The sequence below is a fragment of the Nycticebus coucang genome, chromosome 1 (assembly GCF_027406575.1).
Source record: "Nycticebus coucang isolate mNycCou1 chromosome 1, mNycCou1.pri, whole genome shotgun sequence".
NCBI classification, from domain to species: domain Eukaryota; kingdom Metazoa; phylum Chordata; class Mammalia; order Primates; family Lorisidae; genus Nycticebus; species Nycticebus coucang.
The window spans coordinates 68125275-68141371 of record NC_069780.1 but is presented as its reverse complement, the minus strand read 5'-3'; the positions used below and the strand labels follow the sequence as shown (position 1 = coordinate 68141371).

The 16097-nt window shown below is 37.5% G+C and overlaps 1 protein-coding gene across 5 annotated transcripts in view; it reads left to right on the top strand.

Annotated features, from left to right (window-relative positions):
* Window positions 1-15696, top strand: part of INPP4B (inositol polyphosphate-4-phosphatase type II B) — an 881338-nt gene extending 865642 nt beyond the window's left edge. For 3 of the 5 annotated variants that reach the window (XM_053582180.1, XM_053582179.1, XM_053582183.1), the window contains one exon: window positions 14070-15468. In XM_053582180.1, the coding sequence (XP_053438155.1) occupies window positions 14070-14244 (175 nt within the window). In that variant the 3' untranslated portion in view covers window positions 14245-15468. Of the gene's footprint in view, window positions 1-14069; window positions 15469-15509 lie in introns of those variants that run through there. The other 2 variants (XM_053582182.1, XM_053582181.1) reach the window with 2 other exon arrangements.
* The last annotated feature ends 401 nt before the right edge of the window (window positions 15697-16097 follow it).

Genomic DNA, 16097 nt, shown 5'->3' with positions numbered 1-16097 from the left:
GAGCCCATGAAGATGCCCTAGGCCAAACCAATCACTGTCCTCTGGGCCAACACTTGTTTTGGTGTTCTCATCACTGTCTTCTGTGGTAGTTGTTTTTTTTTTTATTTATTTATTTATTTTTGTTGTTGCCCTTTATTGCCCTTGGTAGAGTGCTGTGCCATCACAGCTCACAGCAACCTCCAGCTCCTGGGCTTAGGTGATTCTCTTGCCTCGGCCGCCTCAGTAGCTGGGACCACGGGCACCCTCCACAACACCTGGCTTTTGTTTCAGTTTCTAAAACATCTTACATACTCAACAAATATCATTCTAAAATTAAAATGGCATTCCAGGCCATCTTGTCAAGCTTGTTCCTTGGTTTATTGGTGCAAGTGTAAGCTGCCATAAATTACACTTGTCCTTATTAAATAATTGCTGCTAGAACCCAGATTCGGAAAGGTAGTGGAACATTGTAGATTGGCCCTTCTCAAAGTTTGTTTTGTAGAATATTGGTCCATAGATTTTTTTTAATTATTATTACTGAAAAGAAAAGTTGTAGAGTGGAGGGAAATTAGTTTTGGCAGTGCCCCTCCTCTGGCTTCTATTATTACCTAACATAAAACTTACATTTTTTTTCCTATTGCCTCCCAATTTGAGTTGTATATAAGTTCCATGAACCTAGGAAATTTATCTTGTTTACTTTTGTAGCCACATAACTTAAAACTTAGCACAATGTTATGGGGGTGTGGTAAGGAAAAGCAGAGAGAGGGAAGGAGGGAGGGGGATGGGGCCTTGGTGTGTGCCACACCTTCTGGGGGCAAGACATGATTGCAAGAGGGACTTTACCTAACAAATGCAATCAGTGTGTAACCTGGGTTATTGTACCCCCAATGAATCCCCAACAATAAAAAATAAAAAATAAAAATAAAAACTTAGCACAATGTCAGTACTCAATAATTCTTGAATAGATAAATAAATCAGATACCCTGTTTGAGATTTTTAACCCAGCATTTCACCACCTTATTTAATCACATATATTTTGGGAAATATTTTTTCATGGAGTTATAGTCTGTATTCTTAGACTGAGGGGTACAGATCAAAAATGAAAAGAAACTCATCTAAATCCATCATCAAGTGACTTTAACTTGTAAGTAACAGTCCCAAATTAAGAAAAGAGCAGAAATACATGGCGTTAAACAGAAACGCAAAAGGTAGTAGCATCTGGAAAATAGATGGGACAGTTTTTAAGATCTTTCATAAATTCTGAGTAGATAATGAAGTTCTAGAAGCCAGTTTTAAGGCTTTTCCAATAGCCATGATCAGAAATAGGATGTTGAATACAGAATCTAGTGCCAGATAATTAAAGCTCATTAGTGGTTATCCGAAATTAAAAGAGCACTACAATGCATTTTAGCATAGTTATTTTGATAATTGTTCATGTTGATAAAATGCTCCTGATTAGTAGTGTTATGATTGTATGTTCACTGGAAGGCTTTTAGCCATATAACCACTTCATATGGTTATACGGATCAGGAAATGTACACTGCATTGAAATTTGTATGTGTACACACATCCTTGGGACCTATACAACACTGGGCTTTAAAATTATATGCAAAGATGCTACTTCAAACACTGGGAGCAGTATAGATTTTTAATTTATTTTGATGTTAATGGTTAAGTGCTCAGAAATTCAATGTTGGCTTTATATTTTTACTAAACCACCAAGAATATATTGTAAAAATTACTGATAGTGTCGTAAAATGGAAAGAGGTGAATTTTCTAATTAGGTCACTTTCCTACATCCCCCTCCTCACACCCCCTGGACACTTCTCTTGAGTTTCATGTTGAGATGAATGAGGGAATGCTTTGATGTATGGACTCTGACTTACTAAAAATTTTGATAACCTTGAAACTCCCTGTTTTATGGGCAATTCTCAACCTAAAAAATAACTTTTCGTGTTTTTGTTCCCCCACATTCTTCTTGGATCTTCTCATTTATTCTTTTTCTCTGTACCTCCAAGCACCTTCACCTCACATACTCCAAACATTTCTGTTCATCCTATTGACCCTTTGTGGTTCTGTACCTTTTTCTTCTTTTTATTGTCAGTGCTCTGACCAGAGTAGTTTAATAGAATAGAATGCTGGCTCCCATTCTTCAGTACCCATTTATCAGCTACTCGTAGCCTAGTTCTTTTTCCTAAAATTCTCCTGGAAGTCCAAGGCTTCAAGTCACATAATCATTAAGTCCAGTGACTTTTGTTCACTTTGTAAGGTCCTTGCTCCAGCTGCAGCATCTGGCATATTGATCACACCCCATTTCTTTGAATCTATGACTATTTTCTACACTCTTGGTCTGCTGCTGGGCTCCTGCAGACATCCTGCAGCGTTTTGCCCCTGCAAACCCTCAGCCCATATTGGGGTTCTTTACACATTCCTGACTTTATCTAATTCGCCCGTTTTTTTGCATGGACTCTCCAAATTTCAGGTATAGAACTATAGTATAGATCCTGTCCAAACCTACTGTCGTATTATCTGTACTTAACTTAGCATCAAATTTAGCATGTTTAAATATACTGCACTTTCCCCCTAAAACCTTTTTAAAGACTTTTTTCTCTTCCTGATCTTCCTTGTCTAAAAATTTCCCTTATACTCCATTTTTTAACTACTTCTGTTTCTAGAATTTGTAACTTCTTCACCCTTCCCCATCACTCCCAGTTCAAGCCCTCACTATTTCTTACCTTTGCTAGTGTAATAGCATCCTAAATCAGTCTTCCTGTTTCTAGTTTATGCTAGCCCTGCACTGCAGTCTGGCTCAAGACGCCCCTATTTATTTTCACCAGGTACCGTCCTGTGATCCATAGCTAGGCACCCCACTTCACTGCTCAGGAAACCTCTGTATTTGCCCACCTTCTGTCTAGCGAACATAATCTAAGCTTTTATCTTCAATTGCAAGCATTTACAACACAGCCTTATCTCACTTTAAAATAAGATATTTGAATTTCTTATTGAAAAATATATTTGACTTAGAAATTTTATAAAATAGATAAACAACAAAAAGGAAAAATATCCCTGGCATTTAATTTTCCTGCCTTCACTGGCTTCTTTGCTGCTCCATTATCATAACCAAAGCAACTGTGATTCCGCAAAATATCTACCATTTACCTGTTTCCAGGCCTTTCCATGATATTTACACCTCCCTTAACCCCACCCAATTTTTAGTTATTGAAACTCTCTTCAGCCTTCACTGTGCAAAACTCTTATTTCTCTAAGATGTTTGAATTCATGTAGCAGAATTGTGTGTGTGTGTGTGTGTGTGTAGCACTTTGAGCTAGACCTTGGGAGGTATTCCTTTCTAGTATTCCTTTTGACTGATTTTATATTGTATATTCTGCCTTTTTATAGTTACGCAATTGCCGTTGCTTTTAGCCATGGACTTGTTATATCTGAAAACTGAACTTGAAGATTCCTGAATGTATCTTACTGTCTTTCCAGAGGATTTGCATCAACCTCTGCTTCTAAGAATTGACAACATGAACTGTAGCATCATGCTGTTTAAATGGTCCAGTGGAATTACAGGGAAAATTTAGAAAATAGAAATGGGGAAATATAGAAAGAGACACTACCTTCATAGGCAAGATGATTAACACCCTGATAGTTCCAGGGACAAAAATTCTAAGTTAATTTTTTTGGACAGTCTGATTCAGAGAGTGTATCAAGGTGAATGTTTAAGAATATACAGCCCTGGGAATGGTGGTGTTCAATGTCAAGTTAGCTCATTCTCAGCTCTGTCCATTTCAGATGCAATAAGGGAAAACAGAAGCAGGATCCTGTCACTGAGAGATGCAGGTAGGAGCCATCTAGTAGACTGTAATACCCTGGACATGGCAGTGGTAAGAGGGGGTTGAAAAACTTAGTAAACCCACAAGGTTGTACCTAAAGAGGACGTAGATGAAATTCCTCGTTGAGATTCAAGAGCTTTTATCTCTTTGCTCTAAGCAGTTGAAACTATTTTCACTTCTCTGCAAATGGATAAGCACCACTGCTATTTGGACAAGCTTAACTCCCGGTGGGCAGCTGCTGTGCAGCAGAAATTTTCATTTTGTAAAAGTTTTTCAGGAAATATTTGTATAATGCCACTAGCATAGTGCATTGGTTGTTTTCTTATGTATCTAAATGGATGTATTAGAAGTGAGTGAAACTTACAGGAAAACAGCTTCTGATCATAAAACAAAGTGATGGTAGATCTCAGTCAGGCTGTCGCCATGGAGATGGTGCCAAATAATCTGACTTGTTGATGGATGGATGTGAAGTATGAAGAACAGAAGAATCAGGAGGACTGAGGAATGTCTGAGAGTGAGTGAGTGGCATTTCCTGTGATGGAAAGAAAGGGAAGAGCTGATCTGAGGTGGCAGCAGAGTAAGTGGGACTTAAGTTATGGTTTACCTTTGTTACCTTACAATGTCTGTTAGACATTTAATAAGTGGAGATGCGGTATGTGTCTGTAATTCAGAGCAAAGGACTAGAAGGATAAATTTATAATATGTCAGCATAAAATGACATTAAAATCATGGAACTGTTTGAACTAGAGGGAAGAATATGTAACATGGGAGTATAAAGGGTACTGTCCTAAATCCTGGGACACTTCAATGTTAGAGAGAAAAAGAGAAGAAAAGCCAAAACTGAGCATCTGGTCAAGATAGGTACTGTCTGCATAAGACCTGAGGTTTAGAAAATGAAGGGAAACTAAGAAGATTCTTAAATTTATTGACTTATTTCTACTGTGGAGGGTGTGTGGAGTACCTTTACACAAGTCTCTACAATAATCCAATGGGATGGATGTTAACATTTTCATTTTAAAGGGAAGAAGGTGAACCTTAATGAAGTTGGATAACAGGAAGCTGAGCTGACTTGCTTTCAGATTACTCATGTCCTAATTTGTGTTTGTTGTCATTGATTCCTGCTGGGTAACAGAGGCATTGATCTTGTGGGATGTAGAGATTTCATTTGGCAGTTTCAGAGCAGGTTGCCTGCCCGACTCGGTTTCCTGCTCTGTTAAGGAAGCTAGATATGGTGATGGATTTACCTCCTTGTTCTCTGCTGTTACCAAGAATGGATCAGAAGCCTTATCTGCACCTTTGCATGTGAGCGTCCTCTTAACTAGGGAGTGAAAGACGTCCAAACTCTAGGAGGGTGACAAACTTAAAGGAATAACACATAATTGTTAACCTTTTTTGAATACTTTAGCAACAAACACACTTACAGAATGTTTTAGAGACTAATCTCCTTTCCTTTACCTGATTAACTTTAAAGCAATTAAAACTAAGTTACCTTGTTAGGGTTTCTGTACAAAAAAAAAAAGCATACTTTCATCATATGGGAACTAGAAATGAGTTAGAGGGGTGTATCTGCATCTACTTATGTACCTATTAATTAGTAGAAATAGCCTAGTCACCCATCTACTAAGACATATAAGATACAGTGTATTTTTATTTTGTTTTAGCTTTTTTGAAGATTTTCTTTGTAAGTTTCATTCCCCATTTCAGCTCCTATACAGCCAGGCGAGTGGAAAGGGCTCTCCTCCTGCCACAAGTCTTACCTTACACGGAAGCTTTGAGACTTGGCTGCAGCACTTAGCTGCTATATTATTCATCATGGTACCATCAAGCCCCTTTGTTTCCTGGCTTCTGAGTCAAACTCAAGGCAAGGGAATCTGGCAAACTTGGCCAGTGACCAAGGGGCAGGCTCCCTCTGCACCCTGCTGACTCCTTCTGGTGGGCCTCCCGGACCAGGCACACAGAACAATGAACAAGACTTCAACGTCCTGGCACCAAACTTCGTCTCTTTCTCTATCTCCCTCTTCTCCTCTTTTTCTCTCTCAACCCTCAATGATCCTCAGATTTTCTCTGTCATGAAAGAAGGGCAGATTTATCTAGTTCAGGCAGCTCTTGATTTCAGTGCTGCTAAAACTCTCCAGGGCATATGCTTTAAAATACAGCCTAAAAAATAAGAGGAAGAATTAAAACACAGATCAAAACACAAACCGATGTATCAAAAATTATTTTACCACAAGTCTTACATATATTTAAATATAGCTATTATATCACATATTAGCCTTTTATCCAAACAAAACTAACCTTAAACATTTTCTCATAATGTTTTTTCTCCAGTCCTTTAATCATTCATGAGGCTGATCCCAATATTCTCCTTTCTAAAATCCAAAGATCAAAACTGGAATCAGTTTTCTGATAATGGTCTTACGGAAGCAATTATACTTTCATTATCATTCTACACTCATTATCTCTCTCTTTTTAATTTTTCTTTCTTCTTTTCCTTCTTCTTCCTTTTTTTTTTTTTTTTTTTTTTTTTGAGACAGAATCTTAGTGTCACCCTGGGTACAGTGCCATGGCGTCATCATAGCTCACAGCAACCTCAGACTTTTGGGCTCAAGAGATCCTCTTGCCTCCGTCTTCCTTGTAGTTGGGACTCCAGGCTCATGCTACCATTCCCAGCTAGTTTTTCCTGTTTGGTAGAGACAGGGTCGCACTCTTGCTCAGGCTGGTCTAGAACTTCAAGCTTAAATAGTCCACCCATCTATCTCCCATCTTTGCTTTCCAGTGTGCTAGGAATACAGGCATCAGCCACCACACCTGGCTGCTTCTTCTTCTTCCTTTTTTTTTTTTAATGAAACGCCTGTTAATTTTATACCACCCCACTTTCCTAACTGTTTCTGAGTTATGATTATGGTCATATAATACTTTCTTTCTCTTCAAAGCAATCTTTAGCACCCTCTGAAAATGTCACTGGTTAGAGCCTTGCCTCTTCTAATGAGAAGATGTTCTTATTTTCTAGGAACTTTATAAGACTAAAACATTGAAATGAAAAAAAAGAAGGCAAAAAAAAAATTATACCAGAAAGAAAGTAAATTAATACAATTAAATATATGTCTTTCATTTTCTTTTGTTTCAATTCTCAATATTGAACACAAAAATTGTTTTGTTTCAGTTCTCAATATTGAACACAATTACAGCTTTAGAGACCAAATGAAATGTCAACATGCTTTGAATTCTGTGAATGTACCCTCAACCCTAACTATTTCTTATTCAACTGTCAACTATTCTATTAGTAGAAAAATATGCATCTCTGGAGTACTGCAGTTATGTTGTCATAGGACTAAAGAATCATAGGAAAGTAGAGATGAAAGTCATTTTAGAGATCAACAAAATCTAATCTTACAACTGGCAAGTAGCCACTTCTGCCTCCTTTTGGGAGGTGACAGAAAGCCTGTGCTTAAGACATCCTAATCGTAAAGTGAAAGGAATATATATATATATATTTATATATATATAAAATATATATATTTTTCACTAGACAGTCAGAAATAAAAGCCCTGGTCTGCTACTTGATTGAGTTTTGAAACCTCTTTGAGCCCATGGAGACAATAATGCCAACCAGTTTAACCTCTTTATATAAATGAATCAGATGGCATCTAAAAAGCAGATGCCACAGACGTGATCCACAGGCAATCTCCCTCCACTTCTCTTCCACTACAGGCCATACACTGCACAGCATTTGACACTTGCAGTCAATAACTGCCTAATCATAAATTGTCCCCTTCCATAAGCCAATGACTTGTACTCATGTCTGAACTCTTCAGGCTTTTCTTATATGCCAGGTTCTCAAACCCACCATCATAGTCCTGGTTTCCAGGCTCTGGTATCCTGTGGTTTACAGCACCCCTACTACTTAGAAGTCCATGTCCAGAAATGCATGCAGTGCCCTGCAGGTGGGACTCACACCTCCTTTGAGTGGGCATTTTGCTTAGCAATGCCCATGACTACTCTTCGTTTTGTAGTAACTGTGTCCATAATCATTGATTTATCAATGGTTTATTTAGATCAACTATTCTATTAGTAGAAAAAAAATGTCTCAGTTATTTATCATTAGAAACAGCCTATGATCTGAAGGTGACATTGTCTTATGCCTTCGAATAACCTTTTCATGTAGGAGCTTTTCCTGTGGTTCATATAGTGTATTCTGAATTAAATTTTGAAATCTGGCTAGAAAAAAGGTGGTATTTTAACAGTAGCTGGTGAATCCTGTGAATCCTACTCCTACCTCTAGGCCAGTGGGAATTATCTCTCTTTGATATTCTTTGTTTAAAATTTCTCCTACAAATTTAAATTGTTGTAATTTTCTAAAAATCCACTTTTAATATTCTAATTATAAATAAAATCTTTGGATAGTTTTGGTAGATAATTTGTCAGCTAAGAGTATTTTGAGTCATTTAATTTTAAGGACCTTGATCTAAGCTGAAAAAACAAAGAAATCCTCCATTTATCTTACCAGAATATAAGCAAACTATGAACATAAAACTACATTTTCAAGATTCCCTACTTGCTACTTGTTGCTATAGAAGTATAGGGAAGACTTTTAAATTTATTTGCCCAAATATAAAATGTGTACTTCAACTTGAAGATTTTTTGAACTCACTTTTGTATCTGAGAATCTATAATCCTGTGATTTCATGTTCTACTCCCAAAGTTGCTATTGATATCAAACCTGCATTATATTCAGTTTTACAGAAATCTACTGGGTTTAAATCTGATACAATTCAGCATTCTGGGGCCTGACACGTGGTGCTCTATTAATATCAATTCATCAGATGTGTGCTTAATCCCCTATAGCTCTGTAAAATATTGGCTCTTAAATCTTGGCTCTTACTTTTAAGATGGTATCTCATAGCTCTGAACTTGAAGGATATAATTAACTACGAAATGGTCTCATTTAGCAAGGGAGGACATCAGCTCGGTGGTCAGGAGGAAAGATTTTTCAATTCAGTTTTAATTGGTAATTTTCCTTTGGGGTGCTTGAAGAGCTATTGCAGTTAAAAGAATAAAATATCAAATAGGAAAACTTTTAATGAATAATTACCCAGCAAGAGAAGATAGCAAGAGCCTAGACTTTATTTTTAGAGGACTGAATGATTTGAGAGGCTCCCTGCAATGGGTGACTTGTGATGTAGAATACAGCACAGTAACTGACAGAAAAGAAGGGAAAGAAGCAAATAGCATCAAGTCACGTACATTGGGTTTTATTTTAGGAAATGTCTCCTCACGTAGGCAGTGATGTGTTCAAAAGGCAGACATTTCTCTTTCCTTGTTTCTACTTTAAGTGCTTGCTTTGACGGATTTGAAGGAAAGATCATTTTCTATTTTGCAGATTCAGTAACGGCCCTTATATCGTCCAATCTTGTCACATTTTCAGTGGAGACATTATTATTTGCTTCTCTGGTGATTTACCAGTCAGTCATGGCTAAAACAAATGACATTGGAATGTCAGGGTGCCTGGAAAGCCACTAATTACTTATTTGTCATAATCTCCCAGTGAAAAAATTACCAGTGTTATTACTTAACATGTCTTTTGCACTTTGTGCTCATGGAGTACTTAAAAACTTACAGGTGGCCATGAATTTATGCTATTCTTAGCAGAAAACAAGGAAGCAGTCATTACATTGTGCCTACTCTGTGATACAGCAACAGGCCTCAAGCGTCATGTTCTGTGGCAGCCTCCCTAGGCTATGTTGCTTGTAATATTAGCTGAATAATAAGATAATTATAGACGAGGCATTTTTAATGTATGATTCTAATCTCCAGAGATGGAAGTTAGTAAACAACAAATTAATTCCATTATAAAACTGCCCCTCCAAAACAAAAACAAAACCCTTTAATAATTTTCACTTGAAAGGCATCTATATGTAGACTAGAAAATTTTAATAAGTTTGGCAGTTATAGAGAAAACACCATTTAGTGTAAATTATTCCCCTGTATTTCGAGTAAGAACAATTATTATTAAAAATTTTTCAACTTATTTTCCCACCTAAGGAAGTGCCTTTCTGTAGGGTGGCCCCACTGGGAAAGAATTTCTGTACTATTATATTGTAATGTTGTAGCCAATATTTTAAACCTAAATATGTAATCAGCATTCAATATTTATACTATGATTATTTGATTGATTGATAGATACATGAATAGACAGATGACTATATAAATCCCTCCTAACTGTGGAACACTGGAGAAGAACTAAGGTTTTGGTGAAGTTAAGCCATGCTACAAATAATCTTCACCTTAAAATTGCACAGATGAGGAGGGAGAGTTAGCAAAGATAGTAACAATGGTAATAATAATTACAATAGCTAATGTTTATCCAAGCCTTATTATGCCTGGTACTGTGCTAAGGATTTTTTTTTTTTTTTTTCCGTAGAGACAGAGTCTCACTTTATGGCCCTCTATAGAGTGCCGTGGCCTCACACAGCTCACAGCAACCTCCAACTCCTGGGCTTAAGCGATTCTCTTGCCTCAGGATTTTTTATACATCATCCTCCTTAATCCTTTCAACAACCCTACTGTTCTGCATATATGGAGAAATTGTAATGGAAAGGGGTTGAGTATTTGCTGAAGTTTATGCAGCTAATAGGTGCCAGGGCTATAACTAGAGAAAAAGAAAGCATTATTTCAAAGCATCTCTCTTGATTTTGTACATCTGAAAATACAAGAGGACCTTAAAGTCATCCATCCAGCCTCCCTGGGCTTTTTATCCCAGCCCTTCCTCCCTTCTCCCCATCGTGGCACATGTATGCTGTAACCAACCCCCCTCACAGCTGGCAATGGGTGAAACAAACTTCTTTGAAAAGCTGTTTTTTCCTCATTCCTAGAATGGTTTGAGCATGAGATACATCAGTTGTTTTCACCTATTCTTTTCAAACAGCATGATTGCCTTGGTATTTTAAATTAATGCAGATTATTATGTGGCCTGTTTGAAATAATTCTGGATATTATTCGCTTGACTGTGGCTCAAGGTTGTGTACCAATAGTTTCTTCTGTAGAAACATGAACAAATGGTGTGGGTAGAATCCGACTGCTCATAGCAGTCCTCTGCTTCTCCACCCACCTCTCAACACACCCACTTATCAGCACCAGTGGGGCTAAAACTTTGCTTGATTATATATCCCTAGTCGTTAAAAAAGTTCTAGAGAAATGGATTTTTTAAATGGCAGGATAGGTACACAAAAAGCATTGGTTCAAACAGCTTCAGAGGGAGGGTCTCCATGCCCATGGCCACTGTGAGTATGCTACATTTGACTTGTTCATAAAGGGCCCAGCTTGGCAGCACACACAAGGTGAGCAGGGCCGCGTTTGCTTGATTCACACACCTCCTGTAACGAATTTGACTTTTCCCCTTTGTGGACTTGGCCAGTTTAATAATGATCACCCCTTGACGGCAAGAAGCACATTTTTGCTACAGAGTCTCTTTAGAGACTTACATAGCCCTCAGATGAGCAATAATCCAGATTTCTTATTTTATTTCTTTTCTTTTCCATGGAAATAAGAGTGCTTCTCTGCCAAAGGACATATTTTAAGCTTTTCTTTTGGTTACTCCTATGGAGGGAAGCCCTGGGACCTATTGATCTTTCACTACGCCTCAAGGAGAATCTAGAGCCTTTTGTGTGTGTGTGTATGTGTGTGTGTGGGGGGGGGGGAAGCCCAATAGCTTACAAGATTCTAGTTATATTACCAAGATATGTATATTTATTGATATAAAATGATGTAACTATTATCGAATTCTTGCCATATGCGTTCTCTAAGAACTTTGTAAATATTGACTTACATGTGTTACTTTCTAGCAATTTCATGATGTTGGTATTATTGGTATTATCCCCATTTTACAGATAAGGAAATTGAGACATGACATGGTGAATAACTTGCCCCAGCCCACTCAACTACAAAGTGACAGAACCAAGGTTGAAACAGGTGCTCTGACTCCAAGTCACTGCTCTGACCTGCTGTGTCACAGCTACTCCACATGTGTATGCTACTCGTACATTGTATGATTGGGGGGACATATGAAAAATAGACATTTTAACATAATGCAGTACATATTGGTACTATCGAAGCTCTCATACTTTTGCTTTCTACCCCCGTGAGTCATCTAGAACCACCTTTGAGATGCATGGGCTCCTCTTTGGAGACCTCATTGGGGGCTTTTATGGAGAAAGTTTAAACTACTAGCCTCCGGGGCCTTAATGTCCTCTTCTCTCTTTATATTCTGTGATGACAGTGGGGTCCATCAATGAGGAGTCTCCCCTTCAATTTGGTCTGTCGTACAGGCCACTTCCCTCTCTACCTCCCTGCAGTCCTGGTGGTCTGGGCTTTCCCGTGGAAACCCAGCCAACCTGAACATAGCTTCCCGGCATTCCTTCCTGCCCCTTTGTCCTGCAGCCTAAGTGTCCCCATCCTGTTACATCAGGAAGCTACTATAGTTACACAGTAACCTAGTGAAGAAATGAACTTGAGCGTCCACGTGGTGCCCTTCCTTTCCATCTTCACTCTATGAGCAAGTGTCTCCTTCTGGAGAGAGCTGCTCTAACCACTAGTTAAAATTCACACACACACCGCACACAAAATTATCCTTTTTGCTTTACTTTCCTCTATAGTGCTTTTGCCAAATGTTATTCTTATTTTTCTATTTCCCCCTTTCTCCAACTTAAAAGTAAATGTCATGAAGGTCCACTGTGTTCCCAGTGCCCATAGCAGCAAATTTTCAGTAGATGCTAAAAAAATTTTCTTATTCAAATGAATAAACTATTTCTCTGGGATTAGCAATTTAGAGAATTTGGGCAAATATAAGAAGTAATATAGTGCAAGGGAAATTTTCTTAATTCTGTTCAAAGTATCAATGCCTTAACCTAATCACTGCACATTTTCTACCTGGAGTACAGGAAGAAGTTGAATAAGTAACCAAGTAACTTGTACAGTTGGCAAAATGAACTGGGCAGTCCAAAATAAACCCCCTTGTGCTCAACAAACCACTTGTTCTCCATCACTGATTGCATAGCCCTTAGGTCTTACCAAACAGCAAAGAATCACCAGAGCCCAGCACAGCACAGCACGGTGACTTGATCTTTTGACTAATTCAGGTTACTGTTTGTAATCGTTATGACTGCTGCTCATCTAAATATGGCCACGGCTGTGGTCAATGATTGTAAAACTTTCTGTATAGGAAGTGTACTTGGGGATTACAAACAGCTGGATGGGAGCACGGGTTAAAGAGGGTCTTCGGAAGTTTCCTTTGTGTGGAACTTTCCATAAGACTGAGCAACAATCGGCTTTCTGCCTCAAAATATAGAAAAGCTCATAGAGCACCTTTTAACCCCTAAATGGGACTGAAATTCTAAGTACTCTGATGAAATTGAGCATAGAAAATAATTTTTAATTCATGTGAGTATGGTATATTTCAGATTTTCCATAATTGGAGCTGGCTTTAAGTAGAATTATAAAAGCTGATGTTTAACTTAGACACACACACACACACAAAATAACATAGCCTGAAAACTTAGATCTTTTATTTTCTCAATAAATTTTTCTTCCTATATGGATCTTGCAGTTGTGTCCATAGGGTATAGATATGTCCCTGTCTGAGTAAGATGAGCAGGAGACAACGTAATTTATGAGCTGAGGTAACAGAAGGCTGCTGAGTTGGATTTTGTTAAGTTAATATTATGGCTGGCAGGGATGACATGTCAGATGCTTCATTTTAAAGACCAAGCCATTTCCATAAATCATTTTTATACTTTAAATACATTATGTAAGTACAATACCAGGAGAGGGTGTGTTTAAATGTGCCTGACACATTTGTTTCCTCCACTACATCCTCTGTTTGTCATGTCATCTTTTTAAGATGTAGTTCTCAGATTATTTTCATGAGCTGATTCATATTTTGGTTGTATTCATAAAGTCTTGTTTATTGGTGCTGTCACGCTTATTTTATTCTCCCTTGTATATACATATTCAACCCTCATGAATATCATTACAGTCTTTCTCCCTTCTGCACCAAGAGTAAAAGGAACCTCTTTTTTATATCTTTGTCAATGTAATACACGAGATGCACTGGGGGTTATTTCGCATAAAAACTTCATCTGAAACAGTTATGTCTTATAAGCTAATGCATTGTATTTTGGAATATTTAAAGTGGAATTTTTTTACTGGTTGAACGCTATACTATGTTCTTTTCTCCCCTAACTCCCCCCTGTTTAACAGCAGACAAACCCAGGGAGCACTGAATGAATCCGATGATCCTGAAACAGGCTGTCTAAGTGATAACAAGCCAACTTCTCGACACTTCTATCCTGTCGCCTTGCTGCTCGTCAGCTCACACCTGCTAGTTGTGTGGCTTATTTTAAGTCTTGCATTACTATTAGCCAAATACCAATAAGTTTTATGTTGTTATTTCTTTCTTTTCTACAAATGACAATGGACTTTCAATTATGGGGACAATGCTGTAATATTTCTACATTTTCAGATTCACAGAATTTAAAAAAAAAGTTTGAATTGTAAGGGATTTTGTTTGTTTTTCCTAAAATCAAAACAAAAAACCAATTGAGAGGTACTATGCATTCAGTGAATTATTTTGCTCTTTTGTTCATGGAAAAGTGTTTCCCATTGTTAACTAACTCAAAAAGAATTTTTAAGTCAATGTCTTTAAACTAAGACAAAGAATAGTATCCTGAAAGCTTGAAGTTCTGAACCTCTTGTCCTCTTCCCATTCAATTTATTAAAGAAGTTAAGACTGAATTTGCACAACATCCTGAAACCCTGAGACAAGTTCTAGAGATGGGGAGGTTGCAGACTTTATTTCCACTGTGCTAATATCATAGTTGCCATCAGCTGATAGGGACTTCTGTTTGTTTGTTCATTTGTTTTTTAACCTGTTATTTTATTTCTTTGCTGCAATTAACCCTTTTCTGTCAAGTAACTTTATAGACAGAATGGCTATTTATGTTTTGTAATTAAATTTACCTGTTTGTAATTATTATTTGGGTTGATTTGGCTTTCAAAGTACTTTTCTATTCTTTTTAACAAGGCCTTGTTTGTGTCTTGATGCACCATTTCCAGCACTTGTGACTTTTGTATCGTCTGTGGACAAGCACTCTTCCTTTATAAAGCTGAGACTTGGACCAGGCTGTTGGGGAAGCCATTTTCTCTCTTCGTCGCATAGCTAAAATAATGAAATAAAATAGAGACAAAACTTTTCTTTAAAAATCTATAGGGCCAGACTTAATAAATTAAATGCCTTATTCCTAGAACCTGCATCCTTAGGGCTACACATAGATTTTAATGTGTTTTAAAGAGACTGAAAAATTAATTTGTGGAAAAGTTATAAAAAGGCAGATATATTTATGAAATGAAAGTGAAGCTGTATTGTGAAGCAGATTATATTTAAAGAGTTTATTAAACCTTACATGTCTGTTAAGAGTAAAAGAGACTTGAATCATCTTTTTTCCGAGGGCAATAATGGTATTGGGCCTGGCCTAGGATTTAATTTTGTAAGATGTATCATCACTTGTGGAAAAAAAAAAAATGTAGAGTTGAAACTTTGTTATTTTTACTTGGACCGTTGCTGCAACTCTGCATTGAACAAATAAAGCATATTTATTTATTCTGTGTTTCATGAAGTTGTGCTTTTTCCCCTTTCACCAGAGAAGGATGCCGCATAGAGAATGTACTGAAGAATATCAAATGCAGAAAGTATGCTTTCAACATGCTACAGCTGATGGCTTTCCCCAAGTACTACAGGCCTCCCGAGGGGACTTACGGAAAAGCTGACACCTAAGTTTGCCAACTTGTAAATAAACAGGAACACAAATATGTTTCAGTTGGAGAATCTCCATCTTGGTCTTTTTTATTTTACTTTGTTTTTGTTGTCATGAATTCATGGGATGAGATGATCACAGATGTTTGCCCACATCTAGGGCTTACTTGAATTAGTTGTCAGTATATTGCTCTGAAAGAACTCCATTACAAAAACAAAACAAAACAAAACAAAAAAACCCTACATAATACAGAATTGCTGTTTCTACTTCTAAGCTTCTTCTTTGTTTAGAGCCAGGGGTGTCCAACCTGCAGCCTCCAGGCCAATGTTGATTGTGTGAGGACTTGTAGGTGTGGACCATTTCTTTTTCTTCTGCTAATCAGCTTTCCTTAGTGTTTGTATATTTAATGTGTGGCCCATGACAACCCTCATTCTTCCAATGTGCAGGCAGAAAAGAAAAAAGGTTGGACACATGT